The 27,271-nt window shown below is 37.1% G+C and overlaps 1 protein-coding gene across 1 annotated transcript; it reads right to left on the bottom strand.

Moving 5' to 3' along the window:
• Nucleotides 1-23,102: 23,102 nt before the first annotated feature.
• Nucleotides 23,103-25,356, bottom strand: LOC149932444 (TLC domain-containing protein 5-like). The gene is made up of 3 exons (XM_090155585.1): nt 25,010-25,356; nt 24,853-24,948; nt 23,103-24,787 (listed from the first exon to the last, which is right to left on the bottom strand). Exons 1-3 carry the CDS (start codon nt 25,206-25,208, stop codon nt 24,288-24,290), a joined length of 795 nt encoding a protein of 264 aa, XP_090011711.1. The 5' UTR covers nt 25,209-25,356; the 3' UTR covers nt 23,103-24,287.
• Between the last annotated feature and the right edge of the window lie 1,915 nt (nt 25,357-27,271).

Here is a 27,271-nt window from a genome sequence, read left to right on the forward strand (position 1 = left end):
TAAACTTTTCACCCTTTTTTAAGAGCGGTTTTAAGCTTAACCATTAGAAGAATTTCAATTTTGTCAATGGATATTTTGCTTTTCTCTTCGATATTTATTAATTAAATTGATAACACCGAAAAAATTTTGAGGTAGGAAAATTATGATTTTGTTCTCGTATTTTAGACAGGCAGCGCGGGACATCCTGCAGGCTCTATAGGAGTACTCGAACATCATCGATTACTGGGCATTTTTGAGGTCAAGTACTCGATTTCGATCTGGAATAAGTAATTGGAAAATACTCGTCGATTATCGAGAACCAAAAAGTTGCATAGATTACCCGAATAAGCTGCTCTAAGTTGTAATTTCAAAGAGGGGTTTTTGCAACTTTTTGGGGTGGCAATAATAAACGGTACCTACTAGACGTAAAAACAACAAATGCTTTGAATAACCTTGGGTATGGATCACGGTTTTTCTCCAAACAATATTATTAAGTCACTATAAGATTACTAAAGTTGCTTGATGACTTAGGCCTAAAGTGGTGCCTTGGGTATTATCCTAGCTGATTATTAGTAACATTGAAAAATATAATTTTTAAAATGCTTCGGAATTAACACATGAAAAGGGAAGCCTATCTATTAAGTACACCCTGGAAATTTCAAAATTCTACGTTAAATAGTCTTTGGGAAAAAAAATGCAATTTCTGATACCCTGTATAAACTCGTCGAAATACTTTATTTCTTGTTGGGAAGCACCTCGCTCGCTTCATTGTCAGAAATCTCATACCGATAGAAGGTTTCTTTTGAAATACGCTAAACCTATTATCTATATGTTTTTGTAGGAACCGAATATATTGTTTAATCTCATTAAAAGTTAAGCTTTAATTTTAAGTAAAATCCCGACTCGGAAAGGAAATCGTCGCTTTTTTTCCTTAAATGCTTTTTGGAAGCTTTATTTTTTATGGTTAGGTCTTAATAAGCCATTTACGTCTAACCACGAATAAATCCTTTCTTTTTACGTTCGAAGTTTTTGACCGTTTTTACCCAAAATCCCCGAGGGGTTTGTGTGTATTAATTTAACGTTATGCGTATCCCGCCGCCGTTGGCAACCTACAAGTTGCAATAACCTTTGAATGATACATAAATTGTTAAGAAATATCAAATGCTTGCTAGCACAAATATTTTGAATTTGGAGACTCAAGTTTTTATTTAAAATCTACATAATCTTCTCAAATTATCTGGGCCATAAGACATTTATTTCTTCTTAGGGATCATAATGACTATTCCGAGACAGTTTTTAGCGTATCTCGCAATCTGTATCATTCCCTTAACGTCAAACAAATCGGATCGTTATCTCGTTGGTTCTCTAAATCTGACGACAATGCAGGCGCGACTCCAAAATAGTTACCAAGCGCTTGAAATCGACGCTTGGATTTTGTACCCTAAATAAATCATTTTTGTACAAAAATAAATTTTACTAGTTTAACTTAAAGGGGCTCCAAAGTTCGGTGGCAAAATGTGTGTAAAGTCAGTAAACTGCGAAATTTACGGTTGACTCTGCCCGCCTCTGCCAAGGCCGAGTGAGAGGTAGGGGGAATGAAAAGCATGCTCAATTTTCTTTTCTTTTTCCACCGAACTTTGGAGCCCCTTTAAATTAAGCATATATATTTTTACTTATTAAAAGTAAATTATTATTATTAAAAACCAAGACGATGGCCCCTCCCAAAATGTTTGTCTGGAGCCGTGCCGGCGTCAATAGAGAGGTTAAGCAGAGCACTCTAGAAGTTTGAACAACAACGTCGAGAGTCACGTGAACATTTTATACGTTTTACTTTTTCCGTTTGTACTTCGGAGTCGAATATTTATAGGCCTAGGTTTTCTTCTGCCTGTCACCCTTTAAATTTACTTTCCTTCCCAACAAATACCCTGGTGGTAGGCCAACAGAAGAACATGTTGGCCTACCACCAGGGTATTTGTTTGGAAGGTAAGTAAATTTAAAGGGTGACAGGCAGAAGAAAAACTAGGCCTTTCACAACTTCAAGACGACGGCATATTTCTGTCGAGCTTAAACGTGACATCACGTCGTAATATATTTATAGGGGTTAAATAAAAATACTGATAATTATAATATTCCAACTCAACAAATCGAGACACAGTTATGACAACTTATTATTTAACTAGCAGCGTATACTTTTTAAAAAGTGTAAATACTTGTTTGAATTGAAATACACCTAAGCCTTGTGGAATTAAGACTAACTTGGCTAAATAAGTACGAGTATAAAATAAAATACATTTTCGGTACACCCGGGCACATGAAGAAACAAATAATTGTATTTCGACAACACTGATACCCATACATAACGCCTGTTTTAGTATTGTTCAAACGACGTTTTTAATTCTTCGTGTACCCTGCGTTAACGAAAGGTGTTCAATTTGTTACAATTTGATTGCAAACGTACTTGATTGCGTTAGCCGGCGAACTGAAAGCGCACTTAACCGAACGTCGAGGTACTCCCGACGTTGTTCTTAAGACTATTGAAACCAACTTATTCACTTTTCTCCTCTAGAAAAACTAGTACCAAAGTTGAAACATTTAGGGTTTAGCTTTTTTATCCCTTTTTTTAATGGACTAATATACTTATTCGCTAATTTTATCAACCTTTGCATTGCCGTCCATAGGTGGTTCCTTTTAACGTTATTGAAACATATATTATTGTATTCAATAGGTTTTAAAATTATATTTTAAACTAGGTCTTGTTACTATTACAGTCTCATTCATTAATTGTAATTACGCTTTTAATCCGTTAATGGTACCCCACGTCTTTGAAAATGTATCTACCTTTTTGGCTATTCAAAGATTTGGATATTTCTTAATGGTATTAAAAAATCGAAGGCTGTTTATATTTTTCGCGCTTATGATGTGAAAGAAAAGAGTGTTTAAATAATTGATAAAAATTTTACTTCAATGTACCAGATGTTTTCAGATTCATAGAGAATCACCTTGTGATTCTCATTGACTTAACACATTGGGGGTTTGGGTGTAGCCAAATGTCCGCTAGATCTTGTTCTAGTTTAAAATGTTTAGAATGGTTTTCGGTTGGAATGTATAATGATGCCTTTAAAATTAAGTACTTTTCGTGGTTACTTTTTAATTCAAGAGGTTTTTAAATAAAGAATTCGTATATAGAGATAAGCTCCTCATCTTTTAAATTCTTTAATCGTGTTCGGTATAATTAAGTTTTCGGATAAAAAAACCATTTCAGTTTCTAAAGAGTGCGTAGTTTAATAGCGCAGTCGCTTACGTATAATTTCCAAGAGAATAAAATACACTTGTTTGTAGAAGTTTCCATAAGCATTTCCAATCATCTTTTCCTTCGCGTTCAATTATGCAATCGGAGTTTCTACGCGTTGCTATTACCACCTTTTCATATTTGATTCTTTTCTCTTTTTAATTTAGGCAAGGCCCTCTCGAAAGTGGAAGTTCTCGTTAAAAATTTAAATGAGGCAAAGAAAGCGTTGTTTCGTGGAAAAACGTTCCTTTAAGTAGTGTGTGATCCCCGAATTAAACCGAGAGTTATTATTCTTTACGGAGCCGCTTTTCTCCAAGGAACCGAATAAAACTAACTTTAAATTGGAATACATACTGCATGTTTGTGTTTCTTACAGATCTTTTTTGGTTTGCGTAAAAACTGTTTAGTTTACTCCCAACTCTCATCGGGATAAATGCATTGAATCATCAGTAACATAATAATAATAAGTATGACACTTCCTATTGCTTTAATTTACGCTAATTTTCTAACCGAACCTTTTTTCTCTTCAAGCTGTGACTTGGTCTGGCGACGTACCGTTTCAGATGACTACTTTTTGATAAAAATTTAAGCCTAATATCGGAGAGCACGTTCTGGAGTCGCGAGGGGCTTGGGCTTTGTTTTGAAGCCCGCATGCGAATCACGCGTGATAAAAAAACAAGAGTTCGTGGCGCCTAGGAGCAACAAACACAACACCCCACACAAGGAGAACGCAACCCGTCAAAAGTCGTGGATTTTCTTGTGTACATTTTTCATTGGCTAGACGCTTTAGCGCCTGCTGCCGTCGGAACGGGAAAATTCGGAAATTTTCTCCCCCCCCCCGCCCGTAAAACGTTCAGCGTAAAGGCTCGTGACGCTCGTCCAATGAAATTCGTACACAACCCTTCGTTAGCGTGTTTAAAGGCTAGCTGCGTTCTTCTTGTGTTTGTTGCTCCTAGGTGGCGCCGAGAAAAACGTTTTTAATTTTTATCATTTTAGCATAATATTCCGCCTATCTATCGGAAACCAGATATTTCGGCTTAGCGGAAGTCACGCATATTTTAGACACTAGAAGGCTCTGTGCTGAGAAAACATCTTGATTACGCAAAAACTATGAAAATAAGTTTGGTTGTAAATCTCGTTAATTGTCATACTTGTTGTTATTATGTTACCAAGAAAACATAGAAAGACATTGTTATACATTTACAAAACATTGTTCTTGATGTTACTTATGATTGAATGATAAATATTTGAGTTAATTAAGGATTTGATTTACTTTTAAGGGTTGGAGCGTACTTTGAGACCGTGGGGTGGATTGGCAGAAGCGATAACTCAGGATAGTCATTTTACCTGAGTATAAATACATTTTTGATTTAAATCAATGCAAAATTCTGACGTTACAATCGATTTTCAAGATGGGTTGTAGTTTTAATACATGAATAATGCCAGGATTTTCGAATAAGTTAAGGTCGAGATTGAAGGTTTATAAAGATTAAACAGGCAGCCTTCGATCGAACCCGAAGATCCCTAGTGAAGATGAAACACCATCCAACGAAACATACCGGCTTCAATTATACCATCGCTGTCATATTTTAAAACTCCTGATTCGAGAGATTTTTTTGCTACTTTCACAAGGCACGCCGGTTTCAAAGTTGGAGTAAGCGCGCTCCCGATATACGTAGTTTTCCGAGGTATATTCCGCGGCTGAGCGCTCAAGCAAAATCACTACGGTAGAAAAACGCGATTTTAAATTGCTCTCACGCTTGCCTTCTAGAGGCGACCGATACCAGAAAAGTTACCAAAGTAGGGAAGAGTGGGGAGAGCCCTAAGCCAATCACGGCTTACTTATGCATTCGCCTTTGAGATACGAGATTTTTCTTCTCTCAAAGTTTTTAGTAAATAGAGCCGAAACCCGTAGAAGGCCGTCCAATTGACGCCTTTTCCGATGTCGGTCAGTATCTGCTAGGAGCAACAAACACAAGGAGAACGCAGCTAACCTTTAAACACGCTAACGAAGGGTTGTGTACGAATTTCATTGGACGAGCGTCACGAGCCTTTACGCTGAACGTTTTACGGGCGGGGGGAAGACAATTTCCGAATTTTTCCCCTTCCGACGGCAGCAGGCGCTAAAGCGTCTAGCCAATGAAAAACGTACACAAGAAAATCCACGACTTTTGACGGGTTGCGTTCTCCTTGTGTGGGGTGTTGTGTTTGTTGCTCCTAGGTATCGGTCAGGGGCATGCCAACCACGGGGGATTCTTTTCCAAGGGCAGACTTTGCGCAGAGTTGTAGTTCACCCAGGATACTTATTTGTCAATCTGATAGACCTGAGACCGACTAAACACGCGACACCCTTGTGTTTGGTTTTCTATCTCTCGTCATTATTTCGGACGCAGCCTATTTAACAAGGTATGTGCTTTTAATATTGTTTTTGACCCCTCTCTCGTATTTTTGCCCCCTCTCTCGTAAAAACGTTGGCATGCCCCTGGTATCGGTATCCCTTATCCCATATGTTAAGGGATCCTACCGCAGAATTAACTCCATTCCCAAAGTCTGACCGGATGGGAACAATAATCTGAAACGTAAAGATTTTAAATAGAGTAATGGCACTGTGACGTCCTAGTGCGTCACCCATGCTCTTTCCTATAGATAAAAATTTGCGACCAAAGTGGCAGCGAAAGCTGTGGAGTGCTACTACTATATAATCTAAAAATAGGAAAAAATAGTACTTTTCTTTTGATTAGAAAAATAAAAATAATATCGGAAAAAGTTCCAGGAAATTTTCCGAAATTCGGAAAAATAAAACATTGAAACATAAATTACTTTTTAAAGGTTTTTGATGTTTTTAACTTTTTATCGATATAAAATGTTTAATAACAGTAAACATACTACAAAACATTAATAGTGTTACATATTGTTAATCAGTTTAAATTAGTCTAGAGGTTTTGTTTTACTTTTAGATTCGAAAAAATGAGGTGAAAATGCCGCTTTATTTAAATTTGCAAACAATATTAGACTAATCATGGAATTAATTTTTTTTCGGAAAAATACGGAAAATGTTCCGGAAAAAAGACTTCGGACATTTTCCGGGAAATTTTCCGACTTACAACTCTACTTTTGATACTTTAAATACCGAATTTTATATTTTTGTTTATAGTTTTTATACAAAACATCTCTTAAAATATTGTTAAGTTAGTAGTTTCTTTCTAATAAACCGGTAATTATTTCCATCCATCCAAAAGGTTTAAACTAGCGCCATCTATCGTAAATAAAAGCATTAAAATCGAACCTCTAAGGGCGTTGCTGCGAAAGTTTGTTTCCCCCGTAAGCAATTTTCGAATCGGTCAATGATCCAGTTTCGCGAAGTGACAACTTGTTTCCGCGACGTGATACAAGCGAGTTCCGTGTATAAATAGGGCTCCAGTGTAGAATATCAGTTTGAGAAGGGTCTCCCTGAAAAAAAAAGGGAAGAAAAAATCGTTTTGAAAACGACGCCGCTCCTCGAATCTCGGCACGTAGAGCACGCGACGCAGAATCTGGCCAACTCGAGGATTTTCTAACCGGGCCGCGCTGGGAAAAGAAACTGGTGGGTTTGGTGGTCTAGCAGCGACAGAGTGGAAGCGAAATCCCATTTTTAAATTGATCAGCCCTACAACGCGTTGCGCAAAAACGAAGGGAAAGCTTTTTCGCGTCCTGCCCTCGAAGCCCCAGTTGCCCTAGACGCCGTGAACCCCTCGCTTCACTCGCACGTTGCAGTCACACTTTTTCGTAAAATGTAAAACGAAACGACGGAGAAAACTGCTCAATTTTCAACGCCAAGTTTTTACTCTTTATTTTTTGCGTCGAATATACAGAAAGCTTCGCTCTCTTTTTGCTTCGAAAGTGAATCAAATTCGCTCCGAAGCCCCCGAAGCCTTATTTCGACATTATAAAGTTAGCGCGCGCATCGTGGCCTCGCCTCGAACTACGAGTCTAACGCGTTTTACAATTTGCCGTAAAAGCGTCTGCCTGATCCTATATTATCCGTAAACGTCTAAGTAACTCTGATCTCGAGAAACGAGAGTGAAATTCGGATATAAAGTTCGATATAGTTTAAGATAAAACTTTTCCCGTATACTCTCTATATTTTTTTAGGTATATTATGTTAAGCGTTTTGGAAAAAGTATTCCGATACCGATACGAATATGATTTGAAAACATACGTCAAACAATCATCAGTTGATGTATTATAAAATATTATTTAGAGCACCCTTTCGATGGAAAATTGCTAAAACAACTCGCAATTTCGTATTTGTATTTCTACAGTTTATTTCAAAATACGCCTAGATCCTTTAATTAGAAACGTACCATTTTAGAGAGTTCTAGATCTCAAACTTAATACGGCTTTATTTCCACTTGTAAAGACGGAAACGTAACGACACCAGCGTAGGTGCTGCCATCTGCGGAGATTAACGTAAACATTCCGTAAAAGTTTAGCGACCCTGAAAGATCGTTCCTGTGATATTATAAATTCCTTACGAAACAATAGACGGAATAGTTGAATAGGGGGATCCCAAAATTAATGCCTCGAAAGATGGCGGGAGAATAATTATTTCTAAGACGGTCGGGGGGTATACCGCTATTTATAGAAACGATTAGCGACCGCATCCCGAAATTATTTATTGATGTCGGAGGCCTTTGAAGAAGTTTGAGTGTATTTCTAATTAAAACTATCGGTGCGAGACCGGCCGGAAAGTCGAATCGACAATGATCTTTGGCGGTGGTAAGCGCGAGCGTCGGCAGGCGCTCGGTGGTTTAAGAGTCAACGTTATTGTTTTCAACTATTCATTATTAAAGAGATTCCTGGCGGGCCAAGCCTATTTAACTCCCGGAGCGTGGGCTCCCCCTGGTGGCGTAAAGGCATTCCCACTTTCCAAGTAGGAGGAGGTGGACAGACAATGGAGCGAGAGGAGGACAGTAAGAGGATTGCACTTCTGGCGGCGTGTCGCGCACGACGCCAAACACAATTTCCGTGACTCCCATTCGCATCAAATATTCACGCGATATCGAGAGAAGGAAGCGATTCGTGTCAAACGTTTTACAGCGCTGGATATTTCATCGGAGGCCCGTCTGAAGGAGATGGAATGAAAAATTGACTCGCGTTCGTTCGATTTACGCCTAACCCGCAATTATTTTAAACGCGAAGAGTGGTACGTGGTTGTATATTAAAATACGACTAACGCGTTGACGCACCCCGAACGATATTAAGCTCGATGATTTGAACATCGAAACTGAACTTGAAGACGCGGTGTACACTATACAATATTTTTTTAAATAACGCTTAATTTTTATCTAATAGTACTTAAACCAATATAATATTCCATTTTTTCCAGCCTATTAATATTCATTATCGTGATGATTTATGGATATTTCGCGAGCGTTACCGCTGGGAACGATAGGCGTTTCCGGCTGAAAAATGGCCCGGCTTTATTAATAGATCCACTTCGACCCTATTAAATATTTAAATGGTATTTTGTCGAGTCTTTGGGAAGCCGTAATGAAGATGAATGTCGAAATTCGAGAGTGTGTCGCGTTATTTATTAAAAACGAATAGGGCGCCTCAGTCGGTAGGTAGACGAATTTAGAGTCGACCTCTTCAAACATCGATTGCCTCTTCCCTGGAAAATCGATGGCTCTTTTTTATAAACTGTTTTGGCTCGTCTTCAACCTTCAATTATTTTATTCTAACCCTGAACCCCTCCTTTTAGAACTCCCCTCCAACCATTGACTTTTCTTCTCTTTTTAGAAAAATATTAATCTTGGTCAAACTCTAATTTGACAATATTTAGGTTTGTAATCAAATAAAAAATAAGTTATTTAGATTTCCAATATTCATATTTTATCCCCTATAGTCAATGTTTTCCTTTAAATTTCTCTAATTTGACTAGTCTTCCTATATTTTCCCATTAATTGTACAGATTTTACTTATTTGGATTTTTAATTTTATTTACTATGTTATATCTGTTTTATTGTGTTTTGGAAGTTCTTTCGGACAATGTATACCTTATTTTCGATATATTTTCAATATATTTTCCTTTATTTACCTATTTGGTTTCCTTTATTTTACATATTTTGTTTCCTTATTTTATATATTTTGTTTTCTTTATTTTACCTATTTTGTTTTCTTTATTTTACCTATTTTCTTTCCTTTATTTTATCTATTTTTCCTTTATTTTACCTATTTTGTTTCCTTTATTTTATATATTTTTTCCTTTTTTATTTTACCTATTTTGTTTCCAATGTTTTAATATAATTTGCCCCTAAATTGCATTTTTGTTTGAAATTGTTTCTATACAATATCTGAGTCATACCACCATGTAAATGTAAATTCAAAAGAGATATTCTCTAATAATTTTATTAGAATAATCACCCAGGCTAATACTCGAGGCACCACCGAGTCATCGAGCGACCTGTAATGCCTTTATCGTAGTATATAGTTAGCTTTTTTTTGTTTTTGTTTTTTTCAATTTAGAAAGTGGACTGTTTACGTTGACCGTGTTCGGACAACGGAAGAGAAGCGTGCATTATATCGTCGTGGTAAATATTATGAGAGAACAGAGGGAGCAAAGTCGTATGGCCAAGTCACCGATGTTCCCCATTGATTTCTGATATTTCATAGGACCCTCGCGGAGGGGTTTACGTATTTGGAAGAATGCCTGAACGGTCACGAATCGATCGCTCCCTCGTCCATAATCGATGCTGATTTTTCTTCGCTGACCGCTTCAGTCTTCTCTCTCGGCCTGTTTAGAACCCGCCGAAACCAGAAAATCGATGAAGAAATTGTTATCGAACGCTCTTCTAATATAATTGAGATCCATATATTTTCGTCGGAGGGGGGCGGGTGAGAATGGGAGGGCCCTTGACGATCAATTCAACTTTAGTAATGAAACTGGAGACCACTTTCCTTCTTTCAAGAGAAACCCGCCAGGGGGGAAATCATTTTACCGTTCTTTTTATATGTACAACACGGGGGAGGGGAGAGTTGGATTCGATAATTTTTACATCGCACTTTTATTCTTCCCCCATAGCCTTATCTATACCTTTGATATAAAAATCTCTTTATCGACCTCGCGTGATATAATACAGTTAAATTTCTTTTATTTCTCTCGGGAATTTCTTTAATCAAATTATATTGGGAAAACAGAGCGGTTCTATTCCTCAATTAAGTTAAATCTGGGAGTGTTTTTACTGTAAAAGACGTCTTAATGAAGTTAATATACGTTTGAACATTTCCGATTTCTTTGGACGTACGTGTAGCGCTTTGGATTGTCAATATTTCACCTTCGTAATTCTTTTATTCCGTCCTTCGCTTCGCTCCAAGAAGATTACTCGATTACTATTGGGAATAAGTCCTACCCTTTTTTCTATCGGAATTCTCTCTTTTTTAATACGGTTGAATTTGTTTAAGGAATGAAATTAAATTTGTCCTTCTAACCCTCGGTCTTCTTTTGGTTTGTTGGGGCTGCTTTGCTTTAGCGCTCTGAGAAAAAATCGTCGAATCGTTTATTATGCAGAATAGGCGCTCGGTCGCCTGTAAATGAACTAGTTATCATTTCTTAACGAGGCGCTCCATTGCCCAGTCTTATTTCGCCAGCGCGCTCTCGTCTTCTTACTTATCTTGTTAGAGAAAGGCAAATAAAATGGGCTCGGATGGGGAAGAAGACTCGTTTCTTTGAAGCGTCGAGTCTACACCTCCCGAATTCGTTCTCTCTTTAACTTTGAATTTAAAAGTTAAAACGGACTCGGATGGGTGGGGAGAGTCTCTTCTTTGGAGCACCCGTTTTTCTTCTCTCTCTTTAACTTGGAATTTAAAAGTTGAAAGAAGAATCTCGGCTTTTCTCGGGCGGACGGTTCGGTACGTTTTGTTCTCTTTCACTGAAGGGAGAATTTTGGGAGTTTTCGCGCAAAATTAAGGCACTCTATTTCCAATCTAAGAAAAAAAACGAATTTGGAATTAAAAGTCGATTGATTAAAAATGTTTTGAAGGTATAAATGTTGCGCTTAAATAAATCATCCTACCAGGAAATCGCCAAGAAGTAATATTTCCGAGAGCAAGTTATTGTTTATACAGGGTGTTTCAAAAGGTTATGCAAAAAGTTTAAGGAGTTGAAGGGGGTGAGTTGAGAAGTATGCCTGTTTGTTTCCCATTTTCCTACGATGAGTTACAAGAGCGCCAGAGAGCTTCAAATTGTGACCTATACTAGCCCCCTTACAACCCAAAACATTTAGGATTTCAGTTCGGCTCTGGCAGTAGTGTTTATATATTGGAGTCGCTATAGGGAATAGTTATCGTATAGATTAATTGATGACAACACCTTTAAATACTATATTACGGATCTTAAACTAGTTTTTTTAAATGAGCTCCTTTAGGCGTACACTCTATAATATAATAATTGTTTTAATTCATTTACCATATTATATTTAGAAGTTGGTGTTAATAATTATGAACATAATTCTAGAAAGGAAAAGGTAACATATACTCTGGGAAGGGTCATATGGCACCAGAAATGTTATTTCGTTATATATTTTTGCCAGAAATGTATGATTGTACAATAACAATTTGTTTAATTAATTTTTTTGTCATTTGGGTGCCTCCCTCCACTTATGCTACCAACAGCCACCTGATCAGATTATTTGTATCGTAATTTTCAGATACCTGAGGTTATAAGTTTTATCAGATCTGATAATATATATATATATATATATATATATATATATATATATATATATATATATATGCGTTTTGACCCGTACCAACTGAGCTGATAATATCTGAACGTAATCTGATTCTTAACTATCTTAATAATTTTCTTGGTTTAGGAAACGCAACTGTTATCTGATAATCGGTATGAAGCCTGAAATACGTTTTGCTGTTGTTTCTGTACCTGCTAAGTCTCTGTATTGAAATGGTAACTTTTGTTTACAGGGCAGTTCGTTGACGTTGTTTAAATTGTTCACGTCACCAAAGACAAACTAGCATTTTGCGCAAAGCCGAGGGAATTCAACGTTTATATAGAACTTTTGCCTCTTTGAATTTCCGCTTTGTCGCTAGCGCCAACATCGGAAAATCGTGTTAGGCCAAATATTTTTATTTTTCTAACAGAGCCTTCCGGCGGCGTATGATGGCGCTTTGAAATTGACCCTGCGCATAGACGCGGCTTATAAAAGACCCCGCGACTTGTTTATTTATATTAGGGGCTCAGGTTTAATTAAGTTTGGGTTCAATTATGTTCGAGAAAGCGCTCGATGGAGGGGGGAGTACTGAGGACGGGATCCGAGAGAAGGATGCTGGAACGCGGAGCGGAACGTTGAGGATGGCTAATCGATTCTTCCATCATTGAAACACCTCCGCAAACTTAGATTAAGAAAAAGGACTCGGGAGAAAGGGATCGACGTAACAGCCGGATATCCGCCGGATCATATCACTTTTTTCGGCCAGAAACGAAATTGATGTGTACTTCCTAGATATTATTTTTCACTTGGCGGTTTCTGTTTCATGGCGAATATAAAGAAAATAGAGGAACTATGTGAAACATTTCTGATTGTTTTTAATTTCGTAAAATTGGAAAATGATGAAAATAATATTTCTGTTTGAGTTCGTACAATTTGAAAATTATGAATATTATTTCGGATTGATTCGGGTTTCGTACCATTTGAAACTGAAAATAATATTTCAGATTGAGTTCGTACAATTTGAAAATGATGAAAATAATATTTCTGGTTGAGTTTGTTTAATTTTGAAAATTATGAAAATAATACTTCTAATTTAGGTTTTACAATTTGAAAATGATGAAAATAATTTTCCGATTTAGGTTTTACAATTTGAAAATGATAAAAATCATATTTCTGATTGATTTTTATTTCGTACAATTTGAAAGTGATGAAAATAATATTTGTGATTGATTTTTATTTCCTACAATTTGAAAATGAGGAAAATAATATTTATGATTGATTTTGATTTCGTAAAATTTTAAAATGATTAAAGTAATACTTGTGATTGATTGTGATTTCGTACAATTTGAAAACGATTAAAATAATATTTGTGATTGATTGTGATTTCGTACAATTTGAAATTCACGAGAATAACAGACCATTTCATTCCTTTCATTGAGTTCAAGGATATTTACCATGAATTTTTAGAAATTCTTAAGATACTGGAAACAAACCACAAGGTAGATAACGCAACATCCGGAAGTGGAAACACTCTTTCTTTGGTTTTGGAAACTCTGATCGTACTTGTATTCTAACTACTCCGATACTGTAGCTTCCAAAAAAGTGAGAGTTGTAAGGGGGGGGGGGAGATAAATGGGGGAGGGATTGTGGTTTTGAGTCGGCGGGTCGGTACGTGATTCGAATCTCTTATTTGTGAAGAAAATAAGCCTTTTCAGAAAGCCTCAAATCCTCGCGAGCAGTAAAAGCCATACCGCCGGGTTCAACTCGTCTTCCTTCTCGATCGGGGTTTTTCTAGTTTCAAAGTAGAAAAGTGTGGAATATAGGCGCTTGCCAAAGAGCGAATGATGAGAGCGAGTGAAGCCAAATTCTCCGCTTCCGTCAAATTGTCGACGCCATCCTAAAATTCCCCGGATCCGAACAAGCGAGAATGGCTTTCTTCGGCGCGCCACCTCACGATCGACTTTTCTATTTACGAGACTATTTTATACTCTTTCTCGCGAGTTCTTTTCGTCCGACGAAATTCACCCTTATTTCTTTTGGTCTCTTCTCGGGATAAAACACTTGCCGATTTAACGCGTTTGTGGAATCCATCATCCCTTCTAGCTTTTACTCTTTCTTCACTTTCTCACTCTCACCGTTTCTTATCCGCGGTATATTTTCCAAGATATACATACTTCTTTTACTTTTCTCCGCTGTATATTTTCCAAGATATACATACTTTTTTACTTTCCCGCGCGTCCTACACATCTGGATGGAGTTTTCATTTTCTTTCAGACGCTCGCGTTTTTGGCCATTACCAAATAGTAACTCGTTGGGGGGAGGTTGAGGCGCAGTCTTTGTTTTTCCATAAGAGAGCACGAGAGGGACCTCGAGTCGCGGTAGAGTTGGAAAAAGGAAAAAGATCGTTTACTCCCGGTCTCAGCGCGGACCTATCCATATACGAATGTATCTTTCTTACGCCACTTTTAGCTTCGCTATATTCCGATTCATTCTCGAATCGAAGAACCCCTCTTTTTTTGGATCGTAGCTATCCTTGGATGAATTTCCCTCCAGACGATTTGGGAAGCGTGTTCTACTGGCGAAGTTGGGACGGGGGTACTCGTTTCCGCGAAGGTTTTTTTCTTGGTATTTCTCAACTCCAGAGACACGTTAAAGCCTTAATACTTCGCTTTGAGGTTTTAAAGCCGAAAATCCGAAAGCGGCCCCAAAAAGAAAAGTTGTTTCCATTCCCTCAGCTCTCTCTCTCTCTCTCTCTCTCTGGTGGTCCTCCTTTCCGTTCTCCTCCCGCTTCCGTGTTGAGGTCTTCTAGTTGCCTGCTTACGATTTCAGTCGCGCTTCGTTGATGCTTTCTTATAGGCCATATAGTCGAACTTTTTCTGATTTTATTTTAACACTCCGAGTCCAAACACTGGAAGAATAAAATAGCGGAAATCCCAAGCCAGACTGCCAACAAGAAAATGGTAGAAGAGGTCTGCCGCCTCTTAGACCGAGTTACTCTCTTCTTTTTCGAACATTTCCGCGAGATTTATCAAGCTTCTCAGTTTTTAGCTAGATGTACGACCTTCGTAAGGACAACTTAATTCTACCATTAGCGGATAATTCTAAAATTTTCTATCGAGTTAGTTTTCGCAGTTTACGGAGACCTATAAATAGTGTTGTTAATTTTCCGGAAATTGGAAAAATAAAAAATTGAAACGTAAATTATTTTTTAAAGGTTTTTAATGTATTACACTTTTTATCGATATATAAAATGTCTAATATCAATAAACATTAGTGCTCGGAACTGTTTATTCATTATCCACAAATTTTCCGATTTATTTAAAAAACGTTGGTAAAAGAATATCATTTTAAATTATTTAATTATGTTTTTTACGCAACCAAGCATTTATTTGAATAAAAGTGGTATTTATTTAAATAATTGTTTGTTTTATTTAAATAATAGGCTTATTCACTTTCGATTATTTAAACATTTTACAATTTTTATTCAACTATTGGTTATTTAAATAAATATTATTTAAATATCGCCGAGCTTATTTTATTCATGGATAAAAATTAATCGAATGCCGAGCACTAATAAACATACTACAAAACATTAATAGTGTTACATGGTTAATCAGTTTAAACTAGTCTAGAGGTTTAGTTTTACGTTTAGATTCGAAAACATTAGGCGAAAATGCCGCTTTATTTAAATTTGTAAACAATATATTAGACTAATCATGGAATGAAAACTTTTTTTATTTGTTTCGGAAAAATAGGGAAAATTTTCCGGAAAAAAAGGCCTCGGTCATTTTCCCGAAAGTTTTCCGACTTACGACACTACCTATAAACCTTTTTGCTATAAATTATAAACATTTAAAACATAAATATATGAACTGGCGTGAGTTCATCCTTAACTTGTCTCGTTAATGACGTAATTGTCCCTCGTGGTTTTAATGTATAAATCGCTAAACTATTTAAGCGGAAAAGTTTGGAGAAATTTTCAAAACTATAACTTAAAACCCCAACGGTATAGTAGGATTTGTACGTTATTATATATAATTATCAGGGTACCAAAAAAAGACGGTTTGACAGCGATAAACTTTTCTAGGTAAATTATCTGCTTAAATTTTTAACTTTTAAAATGTACTTTGTAAAAATTCGGGCAAAGATTTCCCTTTTTTTATGAATCCAAAATAATCCTGTTTGTAAAGTCTTTCAGTCTTCTTTCCGTTTTATTTTTGTCTAAGTCTTTATATTACTTTTTTTTATACGTTACGAAGAAAATGGGTAATCCTTAGGAAGTAACTGAATACGCGTTTAGGAGTTGTATAATTAGATTTTTCCCCGACATGTATTCACTCTTATCAGAAACGAAAAAATAATTTCCCAAAAAAGATAGTTTCTAAGTTTCAGGGTCGTTTTGTTCTATCTCGCATTTTTAGCACTTTTTTCTCCGGAGGATGTATAAACAAAGACTATCCTCGGTCAATTTGTTTAAGAGAGGAAAGAGAAAATAAAAAGGCAGGAAGGAGAAACTTCCCGCAGTTGTAACAGAGAAGAGGACCAGATTTCCTTTTTAATTTGAATTTTATTCAACTCTTCTCTTAGCTACCAAGTACTCCAACCCAAGTCCTTTTTTGTGTGTCTACTTCTCCTATTCATAAAAAAATCTGTGTTTTTAAGCAATTAGTTAATCTACTGCAGCTCCGTGCACTTTTAAAAATTATTTTATTTCATAAGATTATAATATCTATCTCGGTGTTACCAAAATGTCACTTTTTAGAGCGATACCTTAGAGCAAAAGTCAAGCAAGTCTGAAAACCCCTATTTCAGAAAAACCAGTTTCAAGTTCAAAATCCAGCATAATAACAATGATAATCTAATAATGAAAATTGATAAAAATAGATTAAAAATATATATTGAAAATTTTGTACTGAGTCACCTTAATTTAAAAACACTCAAGGATTCTAACTTTTAATTTCTTTCAATAGTCACGTATCTCGACTTACTAGACGTTTGCTCTCAGGTAGCAAGAGTGAAGTGCATGACAGTGGCAAAATGTGGCTAGTAATAAATTATTTCGTTAAAATTATATAAATAAGTCAAAATAAGTAATTTCCTCTAAAAGGTTTTTTATTTTTTCTTCAAAATGTCTTACTAAATATAATATCAAAATAATGTCAGTTTTAGCCTACCTGCAGTGCCTAAACTTAATCGGAGTCATCGGACCATCCATCTTTCTTCTCATTTAGAAGTTTACTTTTACGTGATTTATCAGTGTTAACACTTTCCGATTGTTCATTTTTCCTAAAATAGACCAAATCTGAAATTTATTTTAAGACAGTATTTTGGAATTTAAAAAAATTATTTACCATATTAGCCAGTATACATATTATTGGTCAGGTCGGTATGTAAAACTATTTACCGCATTATTTGTCAGCCGTCAATTACGATTTCCGAACACTGGTCTATCTAGACCATTTAATGCGTTCTTTATGGATGATTATAATAAATTAAACTTATTATTATTATACTTATTTTTAAAACATATTTATAGAAATAATAGTTTTAGAAACTTAATGTATTACAATATATCTAAGGTACACCTTTCAAGCGAATAACATTACCAATATAGAGATAAGAGTTTTAGTTTTACTTAGAATCATCACGGCATACGTGGTTCTTAAGTCACAAACGAATTGAGATTTGATGGCAATATTGTTTCGTCTGTAGAAATAATTAGATCCATTAGTACCGTATACGATCTTAATTCATTTTAAGCAATATGTATCTTCCCGAACATACAAAACCGTGGTTGGAATTTTCCCAACGACTAACAACTCCACCAAATTAGTGGTCATCATTTTAGGAGCAAGATACGAAAAGCAAGCTGTAATACGTTGCCTTCTTAAGGGGGATGAATACAGTAAAACCCTCTTTTTCATACAAGCTGAACGTTTCTGTTTTAACAATTACGCAATTTAATTATATTTTTCTTATTAGGCTGAACCTTCCTCTAGTGCTTAAAATAATTTTGATAATTCTAATATTAATAGTTAACGAGATGTAAGGTCCTAACTAAAGGGTAGTTTGGGCGCTTGCCCTACTTTTTTAGCTCCGGGGGTCCGAATTAAAACGTAATAACTTAATTACTTTTAAATTTAAAATTGTCAAAATTATTTTAATCACTAAACAAGAGGCTGTTTTACACATAAATATTAATTTTTACCTCTCCGAGGGGACTTTGTACCCTAGGAGGGATTATACGACCACCGTGTCTGTCTGTCTGTCAGTCTGTCTGTCTGTCTGTGGGTCTGTCTGTCAGGCCTGCGAACGCGTTCGCATTTTCGTGGCAAAGGGTAATCACTGCGTACCCAGTTTCTTAGAATCAGGGAAAAGGTTTTTCCAAGAGCGCCCTCTTTTTGTCATTGGGTGTAGTATAATTTTTTAATCGGCCGGGATTCGAACCCGAGCCCTCTTGCACGACAGGTGATCGTTCTACCGCAGAACCACGGTTACAGTTACGCTTCACTGAAAATTAAAAACACTTCCGAGGAGAGGTATATTTTGGCTTGCCAACTTGTATTAGTTAAAATACAAAATTAAAAGAGTTCGGCTTGAAATAGCGCGAAAGTAGACAATGGCCACTGTAGTCTTCCCCCTTAACGTAAACCACAAGTCTTTGGCTACTGAATTTTTAGACTAAAAATAGGTCATACTAAATTATAATTTAATTTCAACATATAAAACTTAGCAAATAGTTTAAAGTCGCGAGACCAACGCTATAAAGTTAGCGCCATTAGGCTTAATTTATCTAGCGTCGTCTCCTCTCTGGTGAGTAGCGTTAGAGTCAACAATGGAGATAAATAATGAGCCGGACTTTGTCATCAGCTTTATCTCGAGTGTTTTACTCGTTATTAAGCAGGTTCAAAACCGGACGTCTTTGAATCCGTGACAAATGCGGTATAAGCGTAGAGGACCAGACTGAGACTGTAGAATCGTGGATTTACATAATTAAAACGCCCGAGCTAAAACTTGTCCTTTTAGAAGAGCATTATCACTCTCTTAAAAAGATTTGTACGCGCGAGAGCCGCTACGAGCGGCGAATTTCTCCGGCCGCCATTTACAACTTGTAGAATAAAACGGCGGCTTCGGGAAGCACTCGAAATGGCCCTCGCCGTACTGATAAACACTCGCCGCGCGCGAATCCTATTATCAAATTTCGCTTAAATCAGCTTAGAGGAATAATAAAACGATTTTGAACGAAGCCGGAGAGAAGGAGCGAATATTTACCGCTAAATATTTGTCGCCTTTCGGCTTAGACGTTAGAGAATTATCGGAGCAGATTCAGCCGCTTTAGCATCGTCGCTTCGAATCTCGTATAAACGCGGGGAAACGGCCACCAACCACCTTCTGGAGGCCATCTCGGCCGCGTCTCTTTAAGCCGAATCGCCAAGCCTATAGACGTGGGAGAGCTTTTAAGCTTCATTCGTTTAATGAGAACGGTTTTAGTGTTTAAAGTTAATTACGCGCGTAGTTCCGGACCGATCAACAAAAGCGGGAAACTGCGGAACTGACCGGCGGAATAAATCGTTAATTGCAGTGGCCGAGCGCGCGCTTGCCCATCACTTTCGCCGCTATCAGCGGTATCCGCGACAAGCCTCGCGCCGCGCCACTGTTCCAAAATATAATTAAAATTTACGTTCACGCTTTGGTGCTTTTCCTTTAAATACAACTGACTAGTAGCTATAGTCGTTTAATAAAGTTTAGATTTATCCCAAATTTGTTTGTCTGAATTATTCCGACTACTTTAACGTAAATATGCAAAGTTATTCGTGGGGCATTGAGATTACCTGCGGATTCGCAGTCTCTAGAATCTGAGAAAAAGTTGTAAAAAGGTCCATTAAAGGGAATGTAACCTGTATTATTTTTGTCGCCCGTCAAATAGGTTCCAATATGTCGCTCTTTCTTACGGTCTTGCTTATTTAGTGGTTTGTTGTGGTGGTATAATATACCACGAATACATTCATTTCAACCACGAATATCGAACTGCAGTAGGTAGTCTGCTCTCACAACGAGAGTATCCGATGTGTTTATTGCCGATTTTGTTCAAAGTCGGGCGTAATGTAGACCTATATGAGATATGAAATTTCCCAAAAGGAGACGTTGCACTACCCATTCGTTTTGCTATAGCAACCGAAAATGTTTTTGATCACTTAAAACGATAAAATCTCCATTTAAAAAAGCATGGGATTTTTTCGGTTTCACAGGGTCCTAGCTACGAAAATTTTGAAAAAAATTTAAAATCACGAAATGTGTAATTTGGACCACATTTAGGTAAATTTCATCAAGTTTGGGTAAATTGAAACATTTTTATGGTAAATTTGTAACAAATTTTGGGTAAAATAAGGGAAAAATCTTATTTTGGTTGTAAGTGGTCAAAAACATTTTCGGTTGCCATGGCAAATCGAATGGGTAGTGCAACGTCTCCTTTTGGGAAATTTCATATCTCATATAGGTCCACATTACGGCCGACTTTGAACTAAATCGGCAATAAACACCTCGGGTACTCTCCTTGTCAGTGGCTAGGTAGGGAGGGGCGTCGTTATTATGACGTTTATCAGGAATCCATAACGCTACTTGGAATGAGTATCTCCCCATATCCCCTGTGGTATTTTGTGGCGGAACATTGTGGGAGGGGCTAGAACGCTTATACCGCCTTAAATGACGTCAAATTCAGTGACAAACAAAGGCTTATAAGCTCCGCCTACTATGTTCCGCCACAACGGCGGGGAATCGAAGCCGTTATTCATTCCAAGTAGCGTTAGGGATTCCTGCGTTTATCTATAGCCGCCGCTAAAAAATTGTATTAATGGGCAACGTTTTGAAACTTGTCTAGTTTCAATTAACAGCAAATACCTTTATTTATGAGTATCAACTGATATTGTAGTAGTACAGGTATTTTTTTCTAATAATAGGCGCTTCCATAAAACATCTTAAGGAAATCGTCAAAAAGTAATATATCAGAGAGCCGGGACCTGCAAGTTACTGTTTATTTGGTGCTTGTTTAAATAATGGATACTTTTCACGTGCAAAAAGGTTGTAAACAGAACGTCGTGTTTTTGCTCAGCCTTAATATGTCAATAAAAGCTACCTGGTTAAAAGGAAACACTTATAGCTAGGAATATGAAAACTTGGTTAGCTTGAATCCTCCTAGCTTATAGGCTTCGTGCGTAGTTTAAATTTTGGTCATAAGTATTGCCGCCTACCGACAGAGTTTTAATATATATGAAAGCTATCTGCTCGTTCAAAATGATCTCTGCGCAACAGCTGAAAGTTCAACCGAAAAACAAAGAAATTAAGAAGTCGTCTGCTATTTCTTTACATATTTAGTTGGCGGATATTAAGGCAGATGGCGCTATATTTCCTAAGCTCGAAGCCTATTGCATACCACACAGGTGAAAGGTTTCCATTATTTCAACAAGCACTGTATAAACAGTAACTTGCAGGTCCTGGCTCTCAGAAACATAACCTCTTGGCGATTTCCTTGAAGATGTTTTATTGAAGGGCCTATTACAAATAATTTTGTAATTTTTCTTAAAAGGAACAATTACGAAAACGTTTTGTGGATTGCGTCAATGACAAACAGTGGCGGCGTCAGAAAAGTTATTGAGGTAGGCCCTATTTACTAGACGGCTAATTCATGGATGTTGTTTCGTCTATGCTATAGATTCTTTTACGGAGAATATTCGTGGGGAATCCATAGCTTGACAACATGGGGAGGGGACCCGTTGGGGGAAAGAAATTTCAATAGTGGCGGCCGCCACATGGGAGATTGTAAGGGGGGGGGGGATATGCTCGTAAAAGAGTCCGAACCAGCCTTGGAAATAACGGTGTTACGGTGGTCAGGTGGTCAACGACCAGTTTATTAATTGCTCAGACCAGTTTATTTATTCAAAATTTGGGGGGTCACTGGTCACAGTGTCCAGTTTATTAATTCGAAATAATATCAAATAATAGGAGATGACCAGTTTATTAATTCAAAGTTTCTATCAATTTTGATTTCCCTATTCACCAGATTTCTATGTACCGCGTACTACCGTCGCGCGTTGAGGCATTGCAGAGTACCTCGCTCACATCCCTCGAATGAGTCAAACTGTCGAAGCCCCCTCTGGCCCCAAAGCCTCAAACTTGCAATCCTCTAGTCTCGCTTTCCCGAATGTCTTCTAGGCTATGGTAGTAGTCTTAGGTGAGATAGTACTATATAGTACTATTCTTGTGATACTCATAAAATAAAGCTAACTATTTTGAATACGTTTAAAATTAATGTTACCAACATAATCTAACTTCTAAACATGTATAGGTTTTTTTAGGCTTATAAAATGACATTAGAACATTTTATATGAGACCAGTTCAATAATTCATAAGCTAGGGGGACACTGGTCATAATGACCAGTTTAATAATTCATAATCTAAGGGGTCACTGGTCATAAGGACCAATTAAATAAAATACCTTATTTCCAAGGCTGGTCCGAACAGCGTATCGCGTCGTCGTATTATCTGTCTTTCTCAAAAATCAAACACGCTAACTAAAGTACTGTCGAATATATTAATAAAATAAAAATATTAATATATATTAATATTAAGTTTAGGTTAATACGTAAAATGCACAAAGACATCGCCCATCCTAGCCCCAGATGGTTAAAAGGGTTCGATATTTATGGTTTTTATGGATAAATTAATGCTAATACGGCTTACGCCATCGCAGAGACTGCCGTACCACCTACTATCAGAAAATGGAAATGCTTAGTATGTAATTGCCTATTCTTCCGTTTCTATAAAAACTGCCGTAGATGGCGCCTCAATAAATAGTGAAGTGGCGTATTTCTTGGGTCTTTCGTAAACAACGATTTGGAGGTTTTATTCCCTTTAATTCAAACAATGGTTACTTTAATTTTTAATAAACTTGGAGCCTTGATTTTAATTGGGATTTAAGTTATTTTAATTTTACTAGTTTAACGGCGAGATAATTGATGTGTAAAAATACCAGAATATGAATGTCTGGAAACTCTGGATAAACTACCATGAAGTACTTTTTGTACGTTTAGACTACGTGGTGCAGTTTCCCATTTAAACACAAAACCAAGTAAAAGCCAGATATTTATTCAGCCAAGTTAAAAATAAAATCACTACATTGTTGAAGAAAAATAGTACCAAATGTTAAAAAAAAACGCTAAAATATCTTTGGTTTCAGAATTTTGCTTCTAAATATCTAGCTATTCTTAAATCTATAAGCTCTTTAGTACAGACCTTTGGGAAATTTTTAAAACATTCCAAAAAAGAACACTAAAATATCACAATACTAAAGATTTGGAAACCTTAAGCCATTCATCTATAATAAACTATATATAATTTTACATTAATCTCTATCTTAATAGCTGTTGTGCAAAAATACAATTTTTGTATTACGTAATATTTGTTGTACTTTTTAGGCAGGATTTATTGGCCTATGTATAATATGTTGTTATATTTATCTCTTTGGATAAGCTATTTTTAGGTTATAATTTTTACAACGCAACATTGAATAGATAGTTCTAAAATCTACTTTAATACAAAACTGTATTAAAATTACTCTTAATATAGCAAATTATATATTTAAGGCACAGTAAATATTTCACTTTCTAACGATGACTAGTGAAGAAATAATGGTTTTTCTTACAAGTTTGATAAATTTGGATAAAACCATAGACAACATCACCTCTAACAAAATACTATTAAGTTAATACTATATTAAATATCAATACTTAAGTAAAAAAAGCAATAATATCCAAAGATATTAAATAAAATAAAATTTGAAAAATAGGAAACATAACACGCGAGTCTTTTAAGTATTGTAAGTACCTTATAGGCTGTACCTAAATTTTCTGTAAAACTGAAATTTAGGTGAGACTAAATGCATTATCTATAATTTGGGACACAATAAAAAAATTGTGACAACTATTCGCTTAAAAATTTTAAATGTAGAATGTACAAATACAATATTTTTCCTATAGTCAGTAGACATGCATGTCGGGTTAGGAAAATATAAGATCAATTAATAAAAGGAAGCTCGTGATAGAAATAAGAACATTTCAGGCGATGCAGCTTAGGACTTGGAGTATTTAGCCCTTGGCTTATGTAAGGAGTTTATAAGGGAGATTTCATTTGTGAGGGCTCAAGATGATTTTGTGAGAAATTCTTAAAATAATCCTTGTTACAAACATTTCACTTCTTTACCTTAATCGCTATAACAACCTCAACTCTAATTTCTCTTCATCTAATACCATTTAATTTTATCTAGTTTTACTATTTTCACTCTGCAATGTACCATTTTCATTGACAAATTTTGTTTCTTCACTAGGGGATTCAAATACATCCTTAGTTTTATCTATTGGCTCATCAGGTTCAATATAAAAATAGTCTTTAATTCGTTTCTTCCACATATAACACGCAATTGCGTAAGCAAAAATTGCGGATATAAAAAAGATCGAAATTCCACCAGCTTTAACGAAGATGCTGGGACGAGGGCTTATTACCACGCAATAAAGGAAGTAACTACCAACAATTCCTCGTACCAAGAAAAATGAAATTGCAAATGCATATTCAACCACTGTCATAGGTATACCATGATATTTATACCCTAGTTCTTTAAAAAACCATCGTAATTGAAGAAGAGGGTTAGTTATTTCAGCTCCTCCAATTGCTGCGACCATTTCAGTTCCAGATTCTCTGTAGTACACGCAGTACAGAATGGATAAAATGCTAGCTACATGATGTATTAGCATAACTGTGCCTATTTTAAAATATAAAAGTTGTTTTAGTATGTAACCAATTATTAGAGTCGCAACTTGCCATTACCTTCGGTTTTATGGCTAAGACACCACAGCAGATCAAATATAAAATATCCTAATGAAAGCGAGAGGATTAACTCCTGAAGTAATGTTGAACTTCCCCCTACATAACAAATAACAGTTAACTATTGTATTATATGTAATAGTTAAGTGCGTATCATTACCTGGATGATCGAAAGGCCATGGTCCTACGATGTAAGCGCAAAACAAGGACATACCAGTTAATAGTACAGCGTGCACTGCTGCTAATATTCGACAGTTCCATTCTCCAGGCCAATTGTTCCAAGTACATAAATAACGATAGGCTTTAAACCAAATATAGGAGCTAGCTAAAACATAAAGCAGCGGATGTGGATGAATCATTTTCCACTTATCTTGCTTTTTCTTTGTTTTTAAATTATCATTTTATTCAATTTAATAAATTCATATTTTAAAGTTCAAAAACCTTATGACATTGGCTTCTCGGTTCACCGCCATCGCCGACACAGTTTAGTTTAGTTGTTATTATACAGCCAATTTCTGACAGGTTGATGGTGGTTCAGTGCTGCCAGATCAGGAAAATCAAATTATCGTAAAAAGACCAGATAATAGATTTTAGCAAAAGTGGATATCCACTTTTGATTTTAAATAAAAATTATCATGTGATTTAATTCAACTAATTGAAATTAGAGGTAAATTGATAAATTTGAATTTTTCTTACAATACGGTCTTTATAGTGATATCCTTACTAACCTTTGATATTGATAGGTATAAATAACCTTGACAGGAGAAAGTATGAATGCCGCAGCGTGTCCATAGACATAATAAAGAAATAGACACCTTACGCGGAGTTTGATCTGCCAAAAATATACGGGAGCGATAACTAGCAGACAACCGGCAGTTGTTCTGTATTCCTGGGGTACTACGTGTAAAGCGCCACTTAAGTTGGATGGCGCTTTAGGCTAGGCGCCCACTGGCTCTCCGTTCCGTATCCGTCCTGCCTTCCACAAGGCATTGTCTCCGTTACGAAGCAAAGGCTTGTGAAAGGTAGGATGGAGACGTTACGAAGAGTGTGAACGCCTGGCCTTAAGAAGACGCTGCACGAAACCGCGCTTCAACTTGTCGGCGCGGCGGTAAATTTTAAACCGCTCCCCCAGGGCGACCTTCTGGTTTTCCCCCCCTCGGAGAATCAAGCCGCGGTGATCCGCTCGACGACGTTTTTCGGTGATTTCAAATTCGAGGTTGTGGAATCCTCCATGAGCCAGGAAGTGGCTCTCAAGTGCATTATACATATCCCGACGGACCTAACTAACGCGGATATCGAAGGTGCTCTTCAGGAGAAACAGGTGGCTTTTACCAACACCTACGTTATTGGCTTTCCGAAGGAGACGATTCCGAAAAATGTCCTGTTATAAAGCATGAATTTTGCGGTGCTGGAATTTAGGGAACGTCCAATCCAATGCTACAAGTGCCAACATTATGGCCACTTCGCGTCCACCTACCGCACCCAGGTAACAAATGAGATCCGTTCAACATGTGGCGAGGACCACGTTTTCGATCCCAGTCAAAGGTGTTTAGCCGCGGCTTTTTGCGTAAACTGCAAGGGTTCTCACAGCTCTAAATCACCTGAGGAGTAGGAGGAGAGAACAGACGGTCCTGACAGTCCGTCGCTAGGAAGATGTCACAAGTTACTCGTCGGACAAGGAGTCCGACACCGAGGCGTCCTCTTCCGCAGGAGGCTCTGGCTCCAGTACTTACGGTTGCAGATGCTCCGGTGTACATCACTCCAAGCTAATTGCTCAGTTGGTAGCCAGTGTGGTTGAGTTGTGCGACAAACTCCATGGGAAGCCAACTAAGAGAGACGCGCTGAAGACTCTCACGGCAGCTTTGACCAAGGACATTGTGGCGGCTCACTCTACCCAGATGACCCATCTGGGTAAGGATTCCCCAAGATACGTGGAGGCTCTTTCTGGTTCCCCTGCTACTACAAGAAATGATTAACGTTCTGCAATGGAATGTTCATGGGATTCGTGCGCGGCTTCCGGACATTATTGACATTCTCGGGGATCTTCACCCTTCCATTTTCGCGTTTCAAGAAACTATTCTTTCCTCTACGGATACTATTAATCTTCATTTCGGGTTTTACGAAGTCTTTCGCGCCGATCGGGTCTGCAATCTGCCTTCAGCGGTGGAAGCTCGCGGTGGAGTGGTAACTTTGGTTGACAAGTCCATCCCGTCGATACGTCTTCCTTCCCCGATCTGCTTTGGCGTTGCAACTCTGGTTTTGAAGCTTCACTTCTCCAGCGGCTGGATCACTCTCTTCAATATTTTTAATCCTCACAAAGCGGCCCCTTCGGAGTTCTTTGATCAGCTACTTCGGGATGTTGTAACGCCTGTCATTGTTTTAGGAGATTTTAATGCACACTACGTCATCTGGGGTAGCCGCA

Source organism: Leiobunum rupestre, chromosome 8, assembly GCF_980474605.1.
Source record: "Leiobunum rupestre chromosome 8, qqLeiRupe1.1.hap1, whole genome shotgun sequence".
NCBI lineage: Eukaryota > Metazoa > Arthropoda > Arachnida > Opiliones > Sclerosomatidae > Leiobunum > Leiobunum rupestre.

Excerpts from the sequence above, each read along its gene's own strand:
- LOC149932444 (XM_090155585.1), bottom strand. The coding sequence starts at position 25,208 with ATGATTCATCCACATCCGCTGCTTTATGTTTTAGCTAGCTCCTATATT. Across the intron at positions 24,949-25,009 it reads ATGGCCTTTCGATCATCCAG|GGGGAAGTTCAACATTACTT; the intron begins GTAATGATACGC and ends TTTGTTATGTAG. Across the intron at positions 24,788-24,852 it reads TCTTAGCCATAAAACCGAAG|GCACAGTTATGCTAATACAT; the intron begins GTAATGGCAAGT and ends ATTTTAAAATAG.